Consider the following 26904-nt stretch of genomic DNA (forward strand, 5'->3'; position numbering starts at 1 on the left):
ACAGCCTGCGTGGCATGTTGAGTTTGCGTTCCCCATATTTAAATCTTTAACCACCCCCCGACCCTCTCCTGCCTATCATGGCGGTTGTCAATATCAAGGCCTATGCGTCTTTTTATAAAGCCAAGGATTCTGTATGCTTTTCCAACACCTTCAAAGATTTGTGTATGTGCACCCCCAGGTCTCTCTGTGTTCCTGTACCCCTTTAAAATTGTACCGTTTAGTTTATATTGCCTCTCATCATTTTTCCTTCCAAAATGTATCACTTCACACTTCTCTGCATTAAATCTCATCTGCCATGTGTCTGCCCATTTCACCAATCTATGTCCTCGTGACATCTGCTGCAATCCTTCTCATTATTTACTACATTTCCAAGCTTTGTGTCATCTGCAAACTTTAAAATTATTTCCCATATACCCAAGTCCAGGTCATTCATATATATCAAAAAGAGCAGTGGTCCTAATACCAACCCTCGGGGGACACCACTGTATACGTCCCTCCAGTCTGAAAAACAACCGTTCACCACTACTCTCTGCTTTCTGTCTCACAGCCAATTTTGTGTTCATGCTGCCACTGTCCCTATTGCTTCAATTTTGCTAACAAGTCTATTATATGGCACTTTATCAAACACCTTTTGAAAGTCCAAATTCACAACATCAACTATACTACCCTCATCAACTCTCTTCGTTATTTCATCGAAGAACTCAATCAAATTAGTCAGACACGATTTGCCTTTAACAAATCCATGTTAGCTGTCATTTACTAACCCATGTTCTTCCAAGTGGCAATTAATTTTGTCCCTAATTATGGTCTCTAGAAGGCTGACTGGCCTGTAGTTTATTTCTCTCCCCTTTTTTGAACAGGGGTATAACATTTGCAATCCTCCAGTCCTCTGGCACCACCCCCATATCTAGGGAGCATTGGAAGATTGTGGTCAGAGCCTCCAAAATTTCCACCCTTACTTCCTTCAGTAACCTAGTATGCATCCCATCTGGACCGGGTAACTTTTCTACTTTGAGCATTGCCAACCATTTATGTACCTCCTCTTTATCTATTTTTATCCTATCCAATTTCTCTTCCTCCTTTACTGTAACTCCCTGTCTCTCTTACTTTCTCCAGCCCATCAGCCCACCCCCCAAAAACTCTGGGGGTGAAATTCACTTTGGGTGATAGCACAAAACGGGGGATAGCAAATCGGCCGCCCGTTTAACACTCCATCTATTTATCACTCCACTTGTTTTACACTCCACTCATTTAACACTCCACCTATTTATCACTGCGCCCGTTTTACACTCCGCCTGTTTAACACTCCGCCCGTTCAACACTCCGCCCGTTCAACACTCCGCCCGTTCAACACTCCACTCGTTTAACACTCCACTCGTTCAACACTCCACTCATTTAACACTCCACCTATTTATCACTGCGCCCGTTTTACACTCCGCCTGTTTAACACTCCGCCCGTTCAACACTCCGCCCGTTCAACACTCCGCCCGTTCAACACTCCGCCCGTTTAACACTCCGCCCGTTCAACACTCCACTCGTTTAACACTCCACTCGTTTAACACTCCACTCGTTTAACACTCCACTCGTTTAACACTCCGCCTGTTTTACACTCCGCCTGTTTAACACTCCGCCCGTTCAACACTCCGCCCGTTCAACACTCCGCCCGTTTAACACTCCGCCCGTTTAACACTCCACTCATTTAACACTCCACTCGTTTAACACTCCGTCTGTTTATCACTCCGTCCGTTTATCACTCCGCTCCTTTAACACTCCACCCGTTTAACACTCCGCTTGTTTAACATTCCGCCCTTTTTACACTCCGCCCATTTTACACTCCACCTATTTATCACTCCGCCCATTCTACACTCCGCCCGTTCTACACTCCGCCCGTTTAACACTCCGCCCGTTCAACACTCCGCCCGTTCAACACTCCGCCCGTTCAACACTCCACTCGTTTAACACTCCGTCTGTTTATCACTCCGCTCCTTTAACACTCCACCCGTTTAACACTCTGCTTGTTTAACATTCCGCCCTTTTTACACTCCGCCCATTTTACACTCCACCTATTTATCACTCCGCCCATTTAACACTCCGCCCGTTCTACACTCCGCCCGTTCTACACTCCGCCCGTTCAACACTCCGCCCGTTCTACACTCCGCCCGTTCTACACTCCGCCCGTTCTACACTCCGCCCGTTTAACACTCCGCCCGTTTAACACTCCGCCCGTTCAACACTCCGCCCGTTCTACACTCCGCCCGTTCTACACTCCGCCCGTTTAACACTCCGCCCGTTTAACACTCCGCCCGTTCAACACTCCGCCCGTTCTACACTCCGCCCATTTAACACTCCGCCCGTTCTACACTCCGCCCATTTAACACTCCGCCCGTTCTACACTCCGCCCGTTTAACACTCCACTCGTTTAACACTCCACCCGTTTAACACTCCGCTTGTTTAACATTCCGCCCTTTTTACACTCCGCCCTTTTTACACTCCGCCCTTTTTACACTCCACCCATTTAACACTCCGCCCGTTCTACACTCCGCCCATTTAACACTCCGCCCGTTCTACACTCCGCCCATTTAACACTCCGCCCGTTCTACACTCCGCCCGTTCTACACTCCGCCCGTTCTACACTCCGCCCGTTCTACACTCCACCCGTTCTACACTCCGCCCATTTAACACTCCGCCCGTTCTACACTCCGCTCGTTTATCACTCCGCCCGTTTATCACTCCGCCCGTTTAACACACCGTCCGTTTAACACTCCGCCCATTTTACACTCCATCTATTTTTCACTCCATCTATTTTACCCTCCACTCGTTTTACACTCCGCCCGTTTATCACTCTGCCCGTTTTACACTCCGCCCGTTTATCACTCTGCCCGTTTTACACTCCGCCCGTTTAACACTCTGCCTGGTATTCTTTTGCTGGATTGTAAAGCGAGCTGCCAATTTGCTATTGGCCATTTTCGCAAGTGCCCAAGGCAAATTTCCCCCGCTCTGTTTCCCTGACTCTGGCCTCTTGAACATCCCACCACCTCTCTATTTGCCCCACTATTTGCAGCTGTTCCTTCAGCCACCTAGGCCCCATGTTATGGAATTCCCTCTATAAATCACTCCGCCTTTCCACCCCCCTCTCCTCCTTTCAGATCCTCCTTAAAACCCATCTCTTTGACAAAGCTTTTGATTACCTCTCCGAATATCTTCTTCTTTGGCTCAACGTCCATTTTGTTTTGATTACCTCTCTCAAAGCGTCTTGGAATGTTTTTGTACATTAAATGAGCTCTATAAATGCAAGTTATTGTTGTTGTTGCAGGGTTTTAAAAAAAAATTGGGATGCTATGTTGAAAAGCTTAAGGTAAATCATTTTTTAAAGTTTTTTAAATTTTGACAAAAGTCAATGAGAATGAGTTGAGCTGGGCTAAGCCATGCTGGGCTAAAGGCAGGACACTTTCATTTTTAAATATTGGCAGTGGGACAGAGGAAAATAGATTGATTACTAATCAAGTTTACTTTGCTCATTTCTGGCCCTGAGATGAGGGGTGAGCTGTTCCTACTGTGTCAGTGTCACCACCGAATATGCTTCGAGATATCACTTCCACCTGACCATGTGACCCGCCATGACCCCATCCTATTTTTCTAGATCAACCTTATTTTAATACTTCGAGCGGGCTTCCAGCGTTATTTTCATCGTCTATTGGGAGCCCACCTCTTATCTCTGGCACTGATGCTGCATTTAAGTGGCTGCAGCAACTTAAAGGGCCAAGACAGCCATTTTTATCAGCAACAGTTTGGCTCTCTGCAATATCTGAATGTCTTCAGGACACCGAGCCCCTGAATTTGCAGATGTGTCGACATGTTATTGGTTGAAATCCATTGAAGAAGGACACAGCTTTCTGGCAGAGAGGCAAGTGGGCCCACGAAGGTCATGATCCAACCTCAATGAAAGGAGGTGGACTTGGCGGCGAGAATAGCATGACCAGCAACCCCCATGCAGCTACTTAGTCCCAGAAGAAGTTCAGTGACCTCACCAAATCAGCCAAGGTAAGAGGAGGCAGTAACAACATGTTTCACATTTCTAGCCACCTTGCCATCCATAAAGGACCATGAGACCCTTTACACCTCCTTCGTTCCCTGCATGTATTCCTTCATTCACGGTGTAACATGGAGGGAAGTAGTAAAAAACTTGCTTGATATATATTTTCTCATCTTCTGCCCTGTTATTATCCCAAATAAGGAATGTTTACTTACAAAAAGGTTGCATTTTATTTGATATCAAGCAAAGGGCTTTCAAACTCTCTACTTTCTCCTTGAATGAGAAAATGGCCAATAACCTAGGAGAATGATATGCCACTGGTGAAGAATCTCCAAGGCACCGCCTTTCTTATGAGGTGGAAGCTCTGGAACTATTGGGCAGACTTACAGGGGAAGTAGAAGGGGAGGTGACAGCTGTAGGTTGGTCAGGAAACTCCTCATATCATGCCTCCACTACCTACTACTCAAATTCAATCTGGCATCACAATATACTGTGAATGCTTAAGCTCATAACTTGTTCTGAAAATGAAATCGCCATTGTACAGCTCAACCTCTGCTAACCTGCAGGGAGGTTCACTAGTGCTGTGGGGGGGGAGGGTTTAAACTAATTTGGCAGGGGGATGGGCATAAGAAAGGAGAAACAAAGTGCAGAAAGGATTGGGAGAGACAGATAGCACTAGAGTAAGAAATTGTACAGTATTAGGTGGGGTCAGACTAAGAGAGAATACAAGAAGGTCTAAGATAGGTTTGCAGTGCATGTGTGTAAACGCACGAAGTCTGGTAAACAAGGTTGGTGAGGTACAGGCGCAAATAGCCACATGGGAATATGATGTCATGGCGATAACGGAGACCTGGCTCAAGAAAGGTCAGGATTGGGTACTAAATATCCCTGGATACAAGGTGTTCAGGAAAGATAGGGAAGGGAAGAAAGTAGTGGGGGGGGTGGCAGTATTGATTAAGGAGAATATTGCAGTACTGGAGAGAGAGGATGTCCTGGAGGGGTCAAGGACAGAATCTATTTGGTTAAAGTTAAGAAACAATAGAGGTGCCATTACACTACTGGGTGTATTCTATAGGCCACCAACTAGTGGGAAGGATATAGAGAAACAAATTTGCAGGGAAATTACAGAGAGGTGCAAAAGCCATAGAGTAGTGTTAACGGGGAACTTCAACTATCCTAATATAGACTGGGTTAGTAATAATATAAGGGCCAAAGAAGGGGACCAAAAAAGAGATTTACTCATGGGGGCAGAGGGCATGGCCGAGGTACTAAATGAGTACTTTGTATCTGTCTTTTCCAAGGAAGAAGATGCTGGCAGAATCTCAGTAAAGGAAGATATAGTTGAGATACTGGATGGGCTAAAAATTGATAAAGGGGAGGTATTAGAAAGGCTGGCTGTACTTAAAGTAGATAAGTCACCCGGTGTGGATGGGATGCATCCTAGGTTGCTGAGGGAAATACAGGTGGAAATTGCGGAGGTACTGGCCATAATCTTCCAATCATCCTTAGATACGGGGATGGTGCCAGAGGACTGGAGAATTTCAAATGTTACACCCTTGTACAAAAATGGGTGTAAGGATAAACCCAGCAACTACAGGCCAGTCAGTTTAACCTCGGTGGTGGGGAAACTTTTAGAAACGATAATCCGGAACAAAAATAACAGTTACTTGGACAAGTGTGGATTAATTAAGGAAAGCCAGGACGGATTTGTAGAAGGTAAATCATGTTTCACTAACATGATTGAGTTTTTTGATGAGGTAACAGAGAGGGTCGATGAGGGCAATGTGGTTGATGTAGTGTATATGGACTTCCAAAAGGCGTTTGATAAAGTGCCGCATAATAGGCTTGTCATCAAGATTGAAGCCCATGGAATAAAGGGGGCAATAGCAGCATGGATACAAAACTGGCTAAGTAACAGGAAACAGAGAGTAGTGGTGAACGGTTGTTTTTTGGACTGGAGGAAGGTGTACAGTGGTGTTCCCCATGGGTTGGTACTAGGACCACTGCTTTTCTTGATATATATTAATGACTTATAGGAACATAGGAACAGGAGTAGGCCATTCAGCCCCTCGTGCCTGCTCCGCCATTTGATAAGATCATGGCTGATCTGTGATCTAACTCCATATACCTGCCTTTGGCCCATATCCCTTAATACCTTTGATTGCCAAAAAGCTACCTATCTCAGATTTAAATTTAGCAATTGAACTAGTATTAATTTCCGTTTGCGGAAGAGAGTTCCAAACTTCTACAACCCTTTGTGTGTAGAAATGTTTTCTAATCTCGCTCCTGAAAGGTCTGGCTTTAATTTTTAGACTGTGCTCCCTACTACTAGAATCCCCAACCAGTGGAAATAGTTTCTCTCTATTCACTCTATCTGTTCCCCTTAATATCTTATAAACTTCGATCAGATCATCCCTTAACCTTCGAAACTCTAGAGAATACAACCCCAATTTGTGCAATCTCTCCTTGTAACTTAACCCTTGAAGTCTGGGTATCATTCTAGTAAACCTATGCTGCACTCCCTCCAAGGCCAATATGTCCTTCCGAAGGTGCGGTGCCCAGAACTGCTCACAGTATTCCAGGTGCGGTCTAACCAGGGTTTTGTATAGCTGCAGCATAACTTCTGCCCCCTTGTACTCTAGTCCTCTTGATATAAAGGCCAGCATTCCATTAGCCTTATTGATTATTTTCTGCACCTGTTCATGACACTTCAATGATCTATGTACTTGAACCCCTAGGTCCCTTTGGACAGCCACTGTTTTTAACTTTTTACCATTTAGAAAGTATCCTGTTCTATTCTTTTTTGATCCAAAGTGGATGACCTCACATTTGCCTACATTGAATTCCATTTGCCACAGTTTTGCCCATTCACCTAATCTAACAATATCGCTTTGTAATTTGATGTTTTCATCTACGCTGCTTACAATGCCACCAATCTTTGTGTCATCAGCAAACTTCGATATGAGACTTCATCTAAGTCGTTAATAAATATTGTGAGTAATTGAGGCCCCAAGACAGATCCCTGCAGGACTCCACTAGTCACATCCTGCCAATGTGAGTACCTACCCATTATCCCTACTCTCTGTCGCCTTTTGCTCAGCCAACTTCCTAACCAAGTCCGTACTTTTCCCTCGATTCCATGGGCTTCTATCTTAGCTAACAGTCTCTTATGTGGGACCTTATCAAATGCCTTCTGGAAGTCCATATAAATAACATCCATTGACATTCCCCTATCCACTACTTTAGTCACCTCTTCAAAAAATTCAATCAGGTTTGTCAGGCACGACCTACCTTTCACAAATCCATGCTGGCTCTCTCTGATTAACTGAAAATTCTCGAGGTGTTCAGTCACCCTATCCTTAATTATGGACTCCAGCATTTTCCCCACAACAGATGTTAGGCTAACTGGTCTATAATTTCCCGGTTTCCCTCTCTCTCCTTTCTTAAAAAACGGACTGACGTGCAATTTTACAATCTAGAGGGACAGTTCCTGAATCTAGAGAACTTTGAAAGATTACAGTTAGGGCATCCGCAATGTGCTTACCTACTTCCTTTAAAACCCTGGGATGGAAACCATCTGGTCCTGGGGATTTGTCACTCTTTAGTGCTATTATTTTCTTCATTACTGTTGCTTTACTTATGTTAATTTTATCGAGTCCCTGTCCCCGATTCAATATAAGTTTTCTTAGGATTTCGGGCATGCTATCCTCTTTTTCTACTGTAAATACTGACGCAAAGTAATTGTTCAACATGTCTGCCATTTCCCCATTGTCAATGACAATATCCCCACTTTCAGTTTTTAAGGGGCCAACACTGCTTCTGACCACCCTCTATTTCCTAATATAACTATAAAAGTTCTTCATTTTGGTGTACAGGGCACAATTTCTAAATTTGCAGATGACACAAAACTTGGAAGTGTAGTGAACAATGAGGAGGATAGTGATAGACTTCAAGAGGATATAGACAGGCTGGTGGAATGTGGGCTGACATTTGGCAGATGAAACTTAATGCAGAAAAATGCAAAGTGATACATTTCGGTAGGAAGAATGAGAGGCAATATAAACTAAAGGGCACAATTCTAAAGGGGGTACAGGAAAAGAGAGATCTGGGGATACATGCACACAAAACATTGAAGGTGGCAAGGCAGGTTGAGAAAGTGGTTAAAAAAGCATACGGGGTCCTGGGCTTTATAAATAGAGGCATAGAGTACAAAAGCAAGGAAGTCATGATGAACCTTTATAAAACACTCGTTCGGCCACAACTGGAGTTCTGGGCACCGCACTTTAGGAAAGATGTGAAGGCCTTAGAGAGGGTGCAGAAGAGATTTACTCGAATGATTCCAGGGATGAGGGACTTTAGTTACATGGATAGACTGGAGAAGCTGGGGTTGTTCTCCCTGGAACAGAGGCAGTTGCGAGGAGATTTAATAGAGCTATTCAAAATCATGAAGGGTCTCGACAGAGTAGATAGAGAGAAACTGTTCCATTGGCAGAAGGGTCAAGACCCATGGAATCCAGGGTGCCTTGGCACTTTGGATACAAAACTGGCTTAGTGGTAGAAGGCAGAGGGTGATGGTCGAAGGTTGTTTTTGTGACTGGAAGCCTGTGGCCAGTGGGGTACCACAGGGATCGGTGCTGGGTCCCTTGCTGTTTGTGGTCTACATTAATGACTTGGATATGAATGTAAAAGGTATGATCAGTAAGTTCGCTGATGATACAAAAATTGGTAGGGTGGTAAATAGCGAGGAGGATAGCCTCAGTCTGCAGGACGATATAGATGGGTTGGTCAGATGGGCGGAACAGTGGCAAATGGAATTTAACCCGGAAAAGTGCGAGGTGATGCACTTTGGAGGGACTAACAAGGCAAGGGAATACACAATGAATGGGAGGACCCTAGGCAAGACAGAGGGTCAGAGGGATCTTGGTGTGCAAGTTCACAGATCCCTGAAGGCGGCGGAACAGGTAGATAAGGTGGTAAAGAAGGCATATGGGATACTTGCCTTTATTAGCCGAGGCATAGAATATAAGAGCAAGGAGGTTATGATGGAGCTGTATAAAACACTGGTTAGGCCACAGCTGGAGTACTGTGTGCAGTTCTGGTTGCCACACTACAGGAAGGATGTGATCGCTTTGGAGAGGGTGCAGAGGAGATTCACCAGGATGTTACCAGGGCTGGAGCGCTTCAGCTATGAAGAGAGACTGGGAAGATTGGGTTTGTTTTCCTTGGAGCAGAGGAGGCTGAGGGGGGACATGATTGAGGTGTACAAAATTATGAGGGGCACAGATAGGATGGATACTAAGGAGCTTTTTCCCTTCGTTGAGGGTTCTATAACAAGGGGACATAGATTCAAGGTAAAAGGCGGGAGGTTTAGAGGGGATTTGAGAAAGAACTTTTTTACCCAGAGGGTGGTTGGAGTCTGGAACTCACTGCCTGAGAGGGTTGTGGAGGCAGGAACCCTCATAACATTCAAGAAGCATTTGGATGAGCACTTGAAATGCCATAGCATACAAGGCTACGGACCAAATGCTGGAATATGGGATTAGAGTAGACAGGGCTTGATGGCCGGCGCGGACACGGTGGGCCGAAGGGCCTCTATCCGTGCTGTATAACTCTATGACTCTATGACTCTATGACATAGATTTAAGGTGATTGGCAAAAGAACCAAAGGTGACATGAGGGAAAACTTTTTTACACAGCGAGTGGTTAGGATCTAGAATGCACTGCCCGAGGGAATGGTGGAGGCAGATTCAATCATGGCCTTCAAAAGGGAACTGGATGAGTACTTGAAAGGAAAAAATTTGCAGGGCTACGGGGATAGGGCGGGGGAGTGGGACTAGCTGGATTGCTCTTACATAGAGCCGGCTTGGACTCGATGGGCTGAATGGCCTCCTTTCATGCTGTAACCTTTCTATGATTGTATGATTTTAACCTCTTGGCCTTCTCTGCCCTCCTAGGTGTTCTGTAGCAACAAGAAGAGGAAGAGGAGCAACAAAACCTTGGTCCCTCTGCCTTGGCCACACAGCCTCTGCTCACCAAACCTGTCACTGCACCTCACCCCCGCAAGCATTAGCTCAGAGACACCCACACAGGGACTTAGTTGGTGAGACAATGGGGATTTCACATGGTCATGCACAAAGTACGAGTGGCCAGGAGGAACTGGGGATGAAAAATTATCAGACACAGATTGCCAGCCAGCTGCTCATCGCTGAGTAGTTTTGGGATCCAGATCTCTGGGATCCGGCATTTAAAAGAAGGATGGTGCTTGCAGCGTATCAAACATATATACTGACAGTGGAGATATGTTCCTAGAATGTACTGCGGATGGTGGCTCAATTGCAGGATTCCAGTAACCACATCTGCAGCATTATGGTGGGTGAGTGTACAAACATGCAATCAACTCTGGAGCACGTGGCAGCTTCAGCTTAACTTGCAGCACAGGTCTCCCCAACAAAGGATGTAAGGATCATTTATAGTTTCTGGAAAGGCAGCTGCAACTGCTGCCTTAGCCCTCAAGGATGCCATAACGGGTACATCGTAAGTGCTGTAAGTGCTATAAAAAGTAAAAACATTGTTTTCCCAGCTTGGTGTGGGAACTCAGGAAGAGCGGCTGAAGAGATAAGCCACACTCGCAGGGTGATGAGGATAGGGAACCTAAAGTGTCTGAGGAGCTAGGCAAGGACCATAGAGAGGAGGGAGAAAGTGCAGCCAAGGATAAGAGTTGGCATTGGAGCAGGGCTGACCAGAAACTGGCGGAGTGGCTGAGGAGGTAAGCTGAGAGGCAGGGTGGATTGCTTAAGTCCAGGATGCAGAAGAAAAATATGGGGCAGGCCATATTAACAGGAGGCCTGGGAGTGGCTGTGAGCCAGTCCACGGACAAAAATATTGCAGAACAAGAATGAGCATTACTGCCAATGAAATATTTACAAATAGAAACTGGTAGGACCAATTTAATCAAAAATATATAGGGATAGATTTTCAACTTACTGCCCAAGCGTAGAACTGATGTTGTGAATTTACTGACCATTATAGAAACCGCCCATCGAAATAAAAATCAAACAGTTTCTATAATGACTGGACAATCCGCACTGCCAGTCTTACACCCGAGCAGTAAGTTGAAAATCTACCTCATTGTTATGTGGGGACAAGACCTGGGAGGTGTAATAGCGCCGCAGGCTGACAGGAGCCCGGCAATTACATTGTGGCAGGCAGATATTGTTGACATAAGAATTTTCCATTGTATGAAACTTGACATGTTATAAATGTTCACACAAAATGCATGACTGAAAAATCATGAGATAGGAAGTAAGTTTATGTGGACAGGGAGTGCTTGGCTTGCATAAAACTTTATAGGTAGATATTCAGTGGTTGGTTGAAATCTTTCTGCATTCTACACTGTGGACAGATATTATTAAACAGGTGTCTTTACTTGTGAAACCAACTAATATAAAAGTAATGATATTTTATGTAGTAATACAGGTTTTTATAAAACAGCAAAAATCTTGAATCATCACATAATACATAAAATTAACTGCCATTAAAATAAAGCACTGTACTTAAATAGTGAATGTTGCTGATTATTACACCTTGTATTATCAGAATTACTGTAGTTTCCAGCTCTCGATCAAGACTGAAAGTTCACCCGCACGCTGAAATCAGCTAATTACTGTTATGCAAAAAGAAATATCTTATTTCTACATCTCACTGAAGATAATATTTTAGGAATGGTTCAGCAGTGAGTGGCGCTCACAGGAAGCACATCTTGGCCATGGTGCCACTCCCTGTGAGCACACTCCCCACTGGGAGCACTGGATCATAGAATCACCCCTTACATTTTTATTTTGGTTTCTACATCTAACTCTGCTTTAATTTCTTTCCAGCTTCACTCAGTTTCGAATAATCCTTGGTGACTTCAACTTTGATGAAATAGACAATGCCAACAGAATCTTGGGTCCGATTTATTTCGTCACCTATGTTTTCTTTGTCTTCTTTGTTCTGCTTGTAAGTTCCACCTTGTATTGAGCCTACCATAAATGAAATGGGGTCCCTGAGAGAGGAGAATTGTCAATTTGCAGATGATGATTAAAAAATGGCAGAGGTCTTTACTAAAGAGATTCACCCATATCAGAGAATGGGTGAATCCTGAAGTGGCTGAGAGCAAGATGGGTGACATTATGATGAATATTTTTCTGTTTTTTAGATTATCTAGTTGAGCTAAAGGAAGAAAAAGTGCCAAGGCCTGATAAGATACATCCTAGGATTCTGGGGGAGATGAGGAAGCAAATTACAGAGGCTTTAGAAATTATGGCCTCGCCAGATGTGTTGGGGGGAGTTGGGGGGGGTCAGTTAAATGGAGCGAGGTACCTAGCCACTCCTTTCCCACCCTGATCTGACCGATTGCAATTTTAAATTGCTGGTGGCAAGGTCACCTGCCCCAAGCCAACAGGGTCCTCTTTAAATGTACAGGTTGGGCTCTAATGACACCAATGCAGCCTGATCTGCGATTTTAATCTGAGGCCTGAGTGGGGAGCAGTGGTGTCTTCTCCACCAGGGAAAATCTGCTGGGGGCCTGGTCAAGGGCCACAAGAGGCCCATTAAGGTAAGTTTTTAAATTTAAAAAAAAGTTTTCTTGTGGGCCAAGAGGATTAGTAGTGCTCTTCCGCGGTCCATAAGAAAACCTTGGGCCTCCCTTGCCCTGGGTTTCCCCCCCTCCCTTCCCCAGTCATGATCACCTCATGACCACTCCCCAGCCACCTCCCCGCCCACCCCCACCACCACTTACCTGGCTGCCGGGGATTGTTCCCTCTGGTCTCCAGTGGCTGCCTCTGACTGACACGATTTTAATGGCCCAGCAGCTGCTTCTGGCCGTTTTGGTCAGGAAGTCGGCAAGTAGCATACAAATGAGGCAAATTTCAACGGCCGGGTCTCGACATCACTCTCACTTCGGGGCTCACATGCAGCATTCCTGCACTCCCTTTAAAATTGGGGCTTATATTTCAGCACTATTGAGTAAATGTACCGGAGGACTGGAGAATACCCATTTTTAAAAACCGAGGCAAAGCTAATCCAGGTAATTACAGGTCGGTTAGCTTAAGATTTGTGGTAGGGAAAATTTTAGAGTCTTTAATGAAGGATGACATTGACAAGTATCTAGATAAAGAGAAAATATTTAGAAGTAGCCAGCACGGATTTCAAAATCATACTTGACAAACCTCAGAATTCTTTGAGGAGATAACAGACATGGTAGACTGGGTAAATGCAGTGGATATGGTGTACGTGGACTTTAGGAAAGTCTTTGACAAGGCACCACACAGGACATTACTAGAGAATATTAAGGGGTAAGGAATTAGGGGTAGTATAGCAAAGTGGATTAAATATTGGTTAGAAGGGAGAAAGCAGAGAGTAGGAGTTAAGGGCAGTTTTTCAGAGTAGCTAGAAATGGGTAGTGGTGTCCCACAGGGTTCAGTTCTGGGGTTGCACCTGTTCACTGTGTATATCAATGATTTGGATGTGGGTCTGTGTCAGAAATTTCAGATGATTCCAAAACAGGAGGTATAGTTAATTCTTTAGAAGGCAAAAGGAAGCTACAAATGGATATTGATGGGGGAAAGGATTAAAAAGTGGCAGATGGAATTCAATGTCAGTAGGTGTGAAATTATGCATTTCAGTAAAAAAAAACTATCAGCAGCAATTATACTCTGAATGGAAGCAGGCTCGGTGCTGTGGAAGGGCAGAGGGATTTGGGGGTCCAGGTTCACAGAACGTTAAAGGCAGCACCTCAGGTTGATAAGGCCATCAAAAAACCTAATGGAATTCTTAAGTTTTATCACAAGAGGTATAGAGTCTAAAAGCAAAGACATAATGAAGAGCCTCTATAAAACCTTAAAAAGACATCAGTCAGAGTGCAGTGTGCAGTACTAAGATCCACACTATAGGAAGGATATTAAGGCTTTAGAGAGGGTACTACACAGATCCACCAGGATGCTGTCTGGTATAAGGAAATACAAATACAAATAAAGACTTGAAAAATTGGGTCTTTTTTCATTAGAACAACACAGATTACGGAGCTGCATGATGGAAGTGTTTAAAATTAAGAAAGGATGGGATAGGGTAGATAGAGGCAGACTGTTTCCTGTAGTTGAGGGGTCCAGAGTGAGAGGCCATAGATATAATATTAAATGTAAGACATTTAGAACAGAGACCAGGAGAAACTTCTTCACAGAGAGAGTTGTGAGGCTGTAGAATTCACTTCCTGGGTTAGTGGTTGAGGGAGAAACTTCATCAACATTCAATATCAGATTGGATAGGTGGATGAAGGAAACTGGTTGAAGGGATGTGGGAACACAGCAAGCAAATGTGATTAGAACTGTTCGCTCATGTGAACTGTATACACAAACATAAACTAGTTGGGCTTAATGGCCTCTTTCCATGTTGTAAATTCTATGTATTTCTATAAGTTAACCCATTATTTGTAACCAGAAATTTGAGAACTAGTTTGACAGTCATTCATTTATACAAATTATCATAGTATACAGCACAGAAAGAGGCCATTCAGCCCATCATGCCTGTGTCGGCTCTTTGGTAGAGCTATTCAATTAGTCCCACTCCCCTCCTCTTTCCCCATAGCCCTGTAAATGTTTTCCCTTCAAGTATTTATCCAATTCCCTTTTGAAAGTTATAATTGAATCCGCTTCCACCGCCCTTTCAGGCAGTGAATTCCAGATCAGAACAACAAGCTGCGTAAAAAAATACTTACTCATGTTGCCTCTCATTCTTTTGCCGATCACTTTAAATCCGTGTCCTCTGGTTACCGACCCTTCTGCCACTGGTAATATTTTCTCCTTATTTACTCTATCAAAATGCTTCATGATTTTGAACACCTCTATCAAATCTCCTCTTAACCTTCTCTGCTCTAAGGGGAACAACCCCAGCTTCTCCCACATAACAGAAGTCCCTCATCCATGGGAACCATTCTCGTAAATCCCTTCTGCACCCTCTCTTGACATCCTTCCTAAAGTGTGGTGCCCAGAATTGAAAACAGTACTCCAGCTGAGGCCTAACCAGTGTTTTATTAAGGTTTAGCATAACTTCCTTGCTTTTGTACTCTATACCTCTATTAATAAAGCCCAGGATCCCATATGCTTTTTCAACAGCCTTCTCAATTTTCCTGCCACCTTCAAAGATTTGTGTACATATACTCCCAGGTTTCTGTTCCTGCATCCCCTTTAAAATTGTACCCTTTAGTTTATACTGCCTCTCCTCCTCCTTCCTACCAAAATGTATCACTCACACTTCTCCTCTAAGGAGCCTCTGCAATTTCTACCCTTACTTTCCTCAGTGACTTAGGATGAATCCAATCTGGACCGGGTGACTTTTCTACTCTGACTACTGCCAATCTTTTAAGTACCTCCTCTTTAACTATTTTTATCCTATCCAATATCGCTACTACCTCCTCCTTTACTGCTACATTGGCAGCTTCCTCTTCTCTAGTGAAGACCAATGTGAAGTACTCATTTAGTATTTCAGCCATACCCTCTGCCTCTACAAGAAGATCTCCTTTTTTGTCCCTAATCAGCCCCACCCTTCCTTTGACTATGCTTTTACTATTTATATGTTTATAAAGGACTTTTGGGTTCCCTTTTATGTTAGCCACTAATCTATTCTCATGCTCTCTCTTTGCCCATCTTATTCCCCTTTTTAGATCTCTTCTGTACTTTCTGTATTTAGTTTGGTTCTTTACTATATTATGAGCCTTACATTTGTCATAGGCCTCCTTTTTCTGTTTCATTTTAGTCTCTATATTTTAGTCATCCAGGGAGCTCTAGCTTTGGATGCCCTTCCTTTCTCCCTCGTGGGAATGTGTCTACTCTGTACCCGAACCATCTCCCCTTGAAGGCCTCCCATTGTTCAGTTACTGTTTTGCCCACCAATTTTCAATTCCAATCCACCAGGACAAGATTCCCTTTTAGCTCAATGAAATTAGTCCTCCTCCAGTTAAGTATTTTTATGCTTGATTGTTCCTTGTCTTTTTCCACAGCTATAATAATTTTGTTAATAATTTTCTCTTTCAGAATATGTTCCTGGCTATCATAAACGATACATACTCAGAGGTGAAGGCAGATCTTTCAACTCAGAAAGATGGACTCCAGATTACAGACATCATTAAACAGGTGTGTTTGTGCGTGACAATACTGATATTTTATGTAATAATACACCAATAAAAGTAGTTACAAGTTTGATTGGTTAAGGATAAGTACATTTCAGGTTAGTTTATGTTGGGTATTTCACATATCAAATCTGTTTTGCAATGTTCATAACAAGGAAGCATTAACTTATTTGTTATTAGTTGTTCTTGAGATGTGGATGATACTGACAAGGCAGTATTTCTTGCCCTGAGGGCATTATGATCCAATCATGTAGTGTGGGACTGGAGTCACAAGTAGACCAGACCAGGTAGGAATGGCAGGCCCTTTCCTGAAGGACATTAGCAAACCAGTTGGATATTTACAACAATCCAGCAGCTTTCATGCTCTTTTTTTTTCTGGAACCAATCCACAAATTACCAGATTTAATTGAATTCAGTTTCACAACTTGCGTGGTGGGATTTGAACTCACAACCTTTGAGTTGTACCACAATAATCACTAGGCTACTGTACTCAGCGCTCAAAACACATAAACACTCTGTGGTGTAAGAGGCAGGAAAATGGCCTGAAACTAATGACCATTAAAATTAAATTACATTTCAGCTCATATTCATTCACTTATTTTGATGCTTTCTCTGTATTGGAGTTCTAATGGCCCAATATAGCACAATATAGTGCAGTGAAATCTACTCCTGGGGAAATTATATTTCTCTCATAAAAAGTTCCTTTTTAAGTAGTGCTTATTTATAATATTCCCTTTGCAAATCATTTTGATCAGTCCTAGGACTCTCATGTGGTTCCAGTTATGCAGAAGTTAAGTTTATAACTTAAATAAATGTTTTGATGCTAGCATGAAATGTTGTAAACAATTTTACAACACCAAGTTATAGTCCAACAATTTTATTTTTAATCCCACAAGCTTTCGGAGGCTTCCTCCTTCCTCAGGTGAACGGTGTGGAAATAACATTTTCAAATCCTTCGCATTTTAAAATCACAGAACAATGCCTGGTGATTACTGACCGTTGCCAAGGCAATCACAGTGAGCAGACAGAAAGGTGTCACCTAAAAAGGCCACCGAATATACAAACCCCCAAAAACAAAAAAAGAGAGAGAGAGATAAGGAAGACAGTCAATGACCCGTTATATTAAAAACAGATAACATTTGTTCGCTGGTGGGGTTACGTGTAGTGTGACATGAACCCAAGATCCCGGTTGAGGCCGTCCTCATGGGTGCGGAACTTGGCTATCAATTTCTGCTCGACGATTTTGCGTTGTCGTGTGTCTCGAAGGCCGCCTTGGAGTACGCTTACCCGAAGGTCGGTGGCTGAATGTCCATGACTGCTGAAGTGTTCCCCGACAGGGAGAGAACCCTCCTGTTTGGCGATTGTTGCGCGGTGTCCATTCATCCGTTGTCGCAGCGTCTGCATGGTCTCGCCAATGTACCATGCTCCGGGGCATCCTTTCCTGCAACGTATGATGTAGACAACGTTGGCCGAGTCACAGGAGTATGAACCGTGCACCTGGTGGGTGGTGTCCTCTCGTGTGATGGTGGTATCTGTGTCGATGATCTGGCATGTCTTGCAGAGGTTACCGTGGCAGGGTTGTGTGGTGTCGTGGACGCTGTTCTCCTGAAGGCTGGGTAATTTGCTGCGAACGATGGTTTGTTTGAGGTTGGGTGGCTGTTTAAAGGCGAGCAGTGGAGGTGTGGGGATGGCCATAGCAAGGTGTTCGTCATCATTGATGACATGTTGAAGGCTGCGGAGAACATGGCGTAGTTTCTCCGCTCCGGGGAAGTACTGGACGACAAAGGGTACTCTGTTGGTTGCGTCCCGTGTTAGTCTTCTGAGGAGGTCTACGCGATTCTTCGCTGTGGCCCGTCGGAACTGTCGATCGATGAGTCGAGCGTCATATCCCGTTCTTACTAGGGCGTCTTTCAGCGTCTGTAGGTGTCCATCGCGTTCCTCCTCGTCTGAGCAGACCCTGTGTATTCGCAGGGCCTGTCCATAGGGGATGGCCTGTTTGATGTGGTTAGGGTGGAAGCTGGAAAAGTGGAGCATCGTGAGGTTGTCCGTGGGCTTGCGGTAGAGTGAGGTGCTGAGGTGCCCGTCTTTGATGGAGATTCGTGTGTCCAAGAAAGAAACTGATTCTGAGGAGTAGTCCATGGTGAGCTTGATGGTGGGATGGAACTTGTTGATGTTATCGTGTAGTCTCTTTAGTGATTCCTCACCGTGGGTCTGGTGTATAGTGTTGGTTGGAGGTCCTGTGCAGTGAAGAAGTCCTGCTCGAACTTGTGCATGAAAATGTTGGCGTATTGGGGTGCGAATTTGGTCCCCATGGCTGTTCCGTGTGTTTGGGTAAAGAACTGGTTATTGAAGGTGAAGACATTGTGATCCAGGATGAAGCGGATGAGTTGTAGGATGGCGTCTGGAGATTGGCTGTTGTTGGTGTTGAGTATTGATGCTGTCGCAGCGATGCCGTCATCATGGGGGATACTGGTGTAGAGTGCCGAAAGGTCCATCGTGGTGAGAAGTGTTCCTGGTTCAACTGGTCCGTGGGTACTGAGTTTTTGTAGAAAGTCTGTAGTGTCGCGACAGAAGCTGGGGGTTCCCTGCACGATGGGTTTCAGGATGCCCTCGATGTATCCAGAGAGGTTCTCACACCGGGTTCCATTGCCTGATACGATAGGACGTCCGGGTGTGTTGGCTTTGTGTATCTTTGGGAGGCAGTAGAAGTCTCCCACACGGGGAGTACGTGGGATGAGAGTGCGTAGGATGTTTTGAAGGTCTGGATCGAAGGTCTTGATCAGTTTGTTGAGCTGATGGGTGTGTTCTTTGGTCGGGTCTGCGGGTAACCGTCTGTAGTGTTCCTGGTTGTCCAGTTGTCGGCATGCTTCTTTGCAATAGTCCGTTCTGTTCTGTATGACGATGGCTCCTCCTTTGTCCGCTGGTTTGATGACAATGTTGCGGTTGGTCTTGAGAGCGTCGATGGCGTTGCGTTGTGCTCGGGTGACATTCAGGACTGTCTTCCGAGTGCGGCTGATGAATCTGGCGTTGACGCATCTCCTGACAGCTTGAGCATACATGTCAAGCTGAGGGCAGCGACCCTCTGGAGGAGTCCAGTGAGACTCTTTCCTCTTCGGTTGCTGTATCGCGGATCCCTCTGTCTGCTGCTCCGGATTGTTGATTGTCTCATTGGGTTCGCTGCTGAAATTTTGTGGTTTGTGGTAGAATTCCCGGAGCCTCAAACAAACCATCGTTCACAGCAAGTTACCCAGCCTTCAGAAGAACAGCGTCCACGACACCACACAACCCTGCCACGGTAACCTCTGCAAGACATGCCAGATCATCGACACAGATACCACCATCACACAAGAGGACACCACCCACCAGGTGCACGGTTCATACTCCTGTGACTCGGCCAACGTTGTCTACCTCATACGTTGCAGGAAAGGATGCCCCAGAGCATGGTACATTGGCGAGACCATGCAGACGCTGCGACAACGGATGAACGGACACCGCGCAACAATCGCCAAACAGGAGGGTTCTCTCCCTGTCGGGGAACACTTCAGCAGTCATGGACATTCAGCCACCGACCTTCGGGTAAGCGTTCTCCAAGGCGGCCTTCGAGACACACGACAACGCAAAATCGTCGAGCAGAAATTGATAGCCAAGTTCCGCACCCATGAGGACGGCCTCAACCGGGATCTTGGGTTCATGTCACACTACACGTAACCCCACCAGCGAACAAATGTTATCTGTTTTTAATATAACGGGTCATTGACTGTCTTCCTTATCTCTCTCTCTCTTTTTTTGTTTTTGGGGGTTTGTATATTCGGTGGCCTTTTTAGGTGACACCTTTCTGTCTGCTCACTGTGATTGCCTTGGCAACGGTCAGTAATCACCAGGCATTGTTCTGTGATTTTAAAATGCGAAGGATTTGAAAATGTTATTTCCACACCGTTCACCTGAGGAAGGAGGAAGCCTCCGAAAGCTTGTGGGATTAAAAATAAAATTGTTGGACTATAACTTGGTGTTGTAAAATTGTTTACAATTGTCAACCCCAGTCCATCACCGGCATCTCCACATCATAGCATGAAATGTAGCATTGAATTAATCAGAAGTCTCCAGTTTGAACCCAGCCTCCACTTATAGTTTAGCCAGAACTGCCCACATTGTGTAAATCCAAGATGTGAGTCATGAGTCAATGCATACCTGAGGCGTCAAAAATATAAATATGGTGAAAAGTGGTAAACTGTGCCCTTTAGATAGGATGCAGGGCTCGGCATGTCTGTGCTTTAATGAAAGCTCAGCGTCCTGTTACTGCTTTGAGTCCCTATTATTGTTAGAATGACCTGGCTTTTTATTTGAATTACCGTCCATTTTGAGGTAAACAAAGGAAAATGTGTTCTTAAAGGCTATCGCTTCAAATCTGTCACAAAAAAAACTGCACCTTAATTCGCAACGTCTACAACAGGAATTGCTTTGTCTGGAGCTGTGAAAGTTGCCATAGCTTTAAGCATTTATGCCGCCAGATCGTTCCAACCTGCCACAGAGAACATCTACCAGTCTGTGGTTCACAGATGTATGAAGCAAGTGACTTGTTTGCAAGAGGCAACATGTTCATCACTTTCCCTGTGGAAAGGAGGAATCAGCTCAACAGGGACAGAACTCTCACTGGGTAGCAGGGTTCCTAAGAGTCTAGGATGTAGTAATTGGTATCCGTACTGTATGGATTGTTGAGCCTGGCCAACAACTCCTGACTGGCAACGTGCACTGCTGTCCCTCTGGGAAGGGGGCTTTGGAATGCCAAACAAGGCACCTCATGCAGAAACACACCTGCTCTGCTGTCCAGCTCTGTCATTGTCCACAGATTCCATTTTGTGTCTCCACATTGGGTTTCCTTCCAGTTCATTTTCACTTGGCACTTTTCTTTCCTTCTTCACCCTACCTATGACAGCTTTGGCAAAATATTTGAAATCCATTTGAATCTTTATAAAGTGCGAAACAACATTTCTCCCTGTATACATCCACTTACCTTTCAGTGTGCACGTCACTTTAAGGGTGTAAGGATAAACCCAGCAACTACAGGCCAGTCAGTTGAACCTCAGTGGTGGGGAAACTTTCAGAAACGATAATCCGGGACAGAATTAGCAGTCACTTGGACAAGTGTGCATTGATTAGGGAGAGCCAGCACAGATTTCTTAAAGGCAAATCGTGTTTAACTATCTTGATTGAGTTTTTTGATGAGGTAACAAAGAGGGTCGATGAGGGCAATGCAGTTGATGTGGTGTATATGGACTTTCAAAAGGCGTTTGATACAGTGCTGCATAATGGGCTTATCATGAAGATTGAGGCATGGATACTGAATTGGATAAGTAACAGGAAACAGAGATTAGTGGTGAACGGTTGTTTTTTGGACTGGAGGGAGGTGTACAGTGGTGTTCCCCAGGGGTCGGTACTAGGACCACTGCTTTTCTTGATCTATATTAATGACTTGAACTTGGGTGTACAGGGCACAATTTCCAAATTTGCAGATGACACAAAACTTGGAAGTGTAGTGAACAGTGAGGAGGATAGCGATAGACTTCAAGAGGATATAGAGAGGCTGGTGGCATGGGCGGACACGTGGCAGATGAAATTTAATGCAGAAAAATGCTAGGTGATACATTTCGGTAGGAAGAATGAGGAGAGACAATATAAACTAGAGGGCACAATTCTAAAAGTGGCACAGGAACAGAGAGATCTGGGGGTGTACGTGCACAAATTATTGAAGGTAGCAGGGCAGGTTGAAAAAGCGGTTAAAAAAGCTTATGGATTCCTGGGCTTTATAAATAGAGGCATAGAGTACAAAAGCAAGGAAGTCATGATGAACCTTTACAAAGCACTGGTTCGGCCAGAACTGGAGTATTGTGTCCAGTTCTGGGCACCGCACTTTAGGAAAGATGTGAAGGCCTTGGAGAGAGTGCAGAAGAGATTTACGAGAATGATTCCAGGAATGAGGGACTTTAGTTACGTAGATAGACTGGAGAAGCTGGGGTTTTTCTCCCTGGAACAGAGACGGCTGCGAGGTGATTTGATAGAGGTATTCAAATTATGAAGGGTCTAGACAGAGTAGATAAAGAGAAACTGTTCCCATTGGCGGAAGGGTCAAGAACCAGAGAACATGGATTTAAGGTGATTGGCAAAAGAACCAAAGGTGGCGTGAGGAAAAACTTATCCACACACCGAGTGGTTAGGATCTGGAATGCACTGCCCGAGGGGGTGGTGGAGGCAGATTCAATCATGGCTTTCAAAAGGGAACTGGATAAGTACTTGAAAGGAAAAAAATTGCAGGGCTACGGGGATAGGGAGGGGGAGTGGGACTAGCTGGATTGATCTTGCATAGAGTCGGCATGGACTCAATGGGCTGAATGGCCTCCTTCCGTGCTGTAAGCTTTCTACGATTCTGTGAAATTTGAATAGCTAGACAAATTTTCTGCCTATCTTATTAGGCTAGCAGTGATGCAATGCAAAAGCTGAGCCAGGAGCTTATGTTAATTATTCACATGACCTGAGCCTACAAAATTGTGTGCAGGCAGCTCAGTAAGATGTAGGTTACTTCTGCCCTGGCAACCAGCCATTCTCAGCACTGATTTTGTCAAGAATGCAAAATTAGATCTTTAAGGGGTAATAACTAGATCCCATTCTACTTTGCACTTTTTGCAAGCTCTGCTCCCAGGCAGTATCAGCGTGGTGGACTATTCGCTGCACAATCCTGATTAGATCTGTCTTTTGTCCAATATCTGTTCAAAATAAACCAGAGTTCTAGGTAGATTTATACTTAGCCCTCTCTAAATATGCTACTTTTTAAAGTACCAACTAGGGTGTCAAGGTGCACTGCCCACAATTTCCAAACCAAAAATCACTTCAATCACCAGCAGCACACAATTGTAAAATTTCCGTGTTAAAATAGTGGGCAGAGAATTTCACATGAGCCTGTGTTGGTATCACCTAACAATAAGTTCTAGATTTATATGTCTTTATAAGTCATTGTCATTTCCTAATGCTTCGTTCTGTTTGAATTTATAGGGCTATAATAAGGCTTTGACGAAAATGAAGCTCAAAAAGGAGCGAATTTCTGATGTGCAGAAAACGCTTCAGAATGGATCCAAGGAGCTGGGTTTTGAGGATTTCAGAAGCAATCTTAAGGAGTATGAATTTAATTGCAATATAGCTTTTAAATTATAGTGGTTCAAAAAATCAATAACTGGTTACAGGAAATGTTTAAACCAGAATAGTCCAGTTTTCTAAATGGATGGGAAATTGTGGAGAGTACATACCTCCTAATCATGGAGTTACGCCTTTTTGTTTGGCTACAACTTGTTTGAAGGTTTTGTGAAAAGGATCAATTGTTTTTCAGCATGGGTCACTCTGACCAAGAGATCAACGATACTTTCTCAAGATTTGACTGTGATGACAATAAGATACTGGATGAGCAAGAGCAGATGAGGATGAGGAATGAATTGGAAGAAAAGAAGGTAAGGAAATTAGCCATAAGAACACTAGGAGTGAGAAAAGACCTTGGCCCATCCAATCATCATCATGATCAGTTAATCAAGGAATAGCTTGGACATTTGGTTCAAACCAGATGTGGAGCCTTGACTGAATTGTAAAAAATGACATTTCCTATTTTATATATTTATGGGGAAAGTAGAAGAAAGTGTTAGTAATCAGAACTGTATTTTTTTAAATTCGTTCATGGGATGTGGGCGTCGCTGGCAAGGCCGGCATTTATTGCCCATCCCTAATTGCCCTTGAGAAGGTGGTGGTGAGCCGCCTTCTTGAACCACTGCAGTCCGTGTGGTGAAGGTTCTCCCACAGTGCTGTTAGGACGGGAGTTCCAGGATTTTGACCCAGCGACGATGAAGGAACGGCGATATATTTCAAAGTCGGGATGGTGTGTGACTTGAAGGGGAACGTGCAGGTGGTGTTGTTCCCATGTGCCCGCTGCTGTTGTCCTTCTAGGTGGTAGAGGTCGCGGGTTTGGGAGGTGCTGTCGAAGAAGCCTTGGCAAGTTGCTGCAGTGCATCCTGTGGATGGTACACACTGCAGCCACAGTGCGCCGGTGGTGAAGGGAGTGAATGTTTAGGGTGGTGGATGGGGTGCCAATCAAGCAGGCTGCTTTGTCCTGGATGGTGTCGAGCTTCTTGAGCGCTGTTAAAGCTGCACTCATCCAAGCAAGTGGAGAGTATTTCATCACACTCCTGACTTGTGCCTTGTAGATGGTGAAAAGGCTTTGGGGAGTCAGGAGGTGAGTCACTCGCCGCAGAATACCCAGCCTCTGACCTGCTCTTGCAACCACAGTATTTATGTGGCTGGTCCAGTTAAGTTTCTGGTCAATGGTGACCCCCAGGATATTGATGGTGGGAGATTCGGCGATGGTAATGCAGTTAAATGTCAAGGGGAGGTGGTTAGACTCTCTCTTGTTGGAGATGGTCATTGCCTGGCACTTGGCTGGCGCGAATGTTACTTACCACTTATCAGCCCAAGCCTGGATTTTGTCCAGGTCTTGCTGCATGCGGGCTCGGACTGCTTCATTATCTGAGGGGTTGCGAATGGAACTGAACACTGTGCAATCATCTATGTATCCATAATTTGCTTACAACACGGTGTCATCCTTGGCTGAGTGGGAAGCACTCTGACCTCTGAGTCAGAATGTCAGGGTTTCAAGCCTTACTCTAGAGACTCGAGCACATAACCAGGTCGACACTCCCAGTGCAGTACTGAGGGAGTTGCATTGTTGGAGGTGCCGTCTTTCAGATGAGATGTTAAACCAAGGACCCGTTTGCCCTCTCAGGTGGATGTAAAAGACCCGAAGGCACTATTTCAAAGAAGAGCTGGGGAGTTCTCCCCAGTGTCCTGGCAAATATTTATCCCTCAACCAACATCAACAAAAAACAGATTATCTGGTTGTTATCACATTGCTGTTTGTGGGACCTTGCTGAGCACAAAATGGCTGCCATGTTTCCTGCATTACAATGGTGGCTCCACTTCAAAAATACGTCATTGGCTGTAGAGCGCTTTGGGACGTCCTGAGGACGTGAAAGGCGCTATATAAATGCAAGTCTTTCTTTCTTTTACTGCCTACCTTAACAGCACAAAGCTGACCATGCACTATAAAACAAGGTCAGTCCATTTAAATGATCCGTTGGGAGCCCAAGGGGATGGGACAGAATGTGCAGCATTTAAAGGAACACTGCTCGCCCCTAAAGGGGAAGGGGCAGCATCGTTTTAAGATGGCAGAAGAAAGATAGAGAGGCAGAATGGCAACGTTCCAAGATGCTGCTTCGGGGATGCTAAACAGAAGGTTGGATTTTTTGAAGCAGAGGATACCCTCAAGTCAAGGTTACCACCACTGCAGCCTGGATGTAGAATACTGAATGATTGAATGCTGTTCTTACCTGTCCCTCGAAGCTGGGAGCAGGTGAGGAAATCTTTTTCTGGGTGCCAAGGTACATTTTGTGTAACTTAATAATTTTGTTTTAATAGCACTTCACGGAAAGCTCGGTGGAATATCACAGAAGGAGAATGCTCTGCACTCTGTCAACTGTTTTATATTCCAAATACACAGACATGTCTTACCATCATATTTGCACCCATTCCATCTGCAGTAGCAGAGCCATTTACTGACCCAATACAAGTTGCTACTGGGCCATTGCCATTCCTAGGAGCAGACACTGACACCCAGCAGCCATCAATCTCGCGTAGAAGGAACACATTGTTAGGAAGTAGAAAATACATACCATTCATTTTCATTAAGAGGAACATAAGAACATAAGAAATAGGAGCAGGAGTAGGCCAATCGGCCCCTCGAGCCTGCTCCGCCATTCAATAAGATCATGGCTGATCTGATCCTAACCTCAAATCTAAATTCATGTCCAATTTCCTGCCCGCTCCCCGTAACCCCTAATTCCCTTTACTTCTAGGAAACTGTTTTAAATTTATTTATGATGTAGCTTCCACAGCTTCCTGGGGCAGCAAATTCCACAGACCTACTACCCTCTGAGTGAAGAAGTTTCTCCTCATCTCAGTTTTGAAAGAGCAGCCCCTTATTCTAAGATTATGCCCCCTAGTTCTAGTTTCACCCATCCTTGGGAACATCCTTACCGCATCCACCCGATCAAGCCCCTTCACAATCTTATATGTTTCAATAAGATCGCCTCTCATTCTTCCGAACTCCAATGAGTAGAGTCCCAATCTACTCAACCTCTCCTCATATGTCCGCCCCCTCATCCCCGGGATTAACCGAGTGAACCTTCTTTGTACTGCCTCGAGAGCAAGTATGTCTTTTCTTAAGTATGGAGACCAAAACTGTATGCAGTATTCCAGGTGTGGTCTCACCAATACCTTATATAACTGCAGCAATACCTCCCTGTTTTTATATTCTATCCCCCAAGCAATAAAAGCCAACATTCCGTTGGCCTTCTTGATCACCTGCTGCACCTGCATACTAACTTTTTGATTTTCTTGCACTTGGACCCCCAGATCCCTTTATACTGCAGTACTTTCCAGTTTCTCGCCATTAAGATAATAACTTGCTCTCTGATTTTTCCTGCCAAAGTGCATAACCTCACATTTTCCAATATTGTATTGCATTTGCCAAATCTCCGCCCACTCAGCCAGCCTGTCTATATCCCCTTGTAGGTTTTTTATGTCCTCCTCACTCTCTACTTTCCCTCCCATCTTTGTATCA

At 44.6% G+C, this 26904-nt stretch overlaps 1 protein-coding gene across 1 annotated transcript in view; it reads left to right on the top strand.

Moving 5' to 3' along the window:
- Positions 1 to 26904, top strand: part of LOC137340252 (polycystin-2-like protein 1) — a 182135-nt gene that overhangs the window by 130874 nt on the left and 24357 nt on the right. The window contains exons 9-12 of the mRNA XM_068002670.1: positions 11911 to 12031; positions 16102 to 16200; positions 23241 to 23362; positions 23572 to 23689. Coding sequence (XP_067858771.1) covers positions 11911 to 12031; positions 16102 to 16200; positions 23241 to 23362; positions 23572 to 23689 — 460 coding nt within the window. The remainder of the gene's footprint in view (positions 1 to 11910; positions 12032 to 16101; positions 16201 to 23240; positions 23363 to 23571; positions 23690 to 26904) is intronic.

Source organism: Heptranchias perlo, chromosome 21 (genome assembly GCF_035084215.1).
Source record: "Heptranchias perlo isolate sHepPer1 chromosome 21, sHepPer1.hap1, whole genome shotgun sequence".
Lineage (NCBI taxonomy): Eukaryota > Metazoa > Chordata > Chondrichthyes > Hexanchiformes > Hexanchidae > Heptranchias > Heptranchias perlo.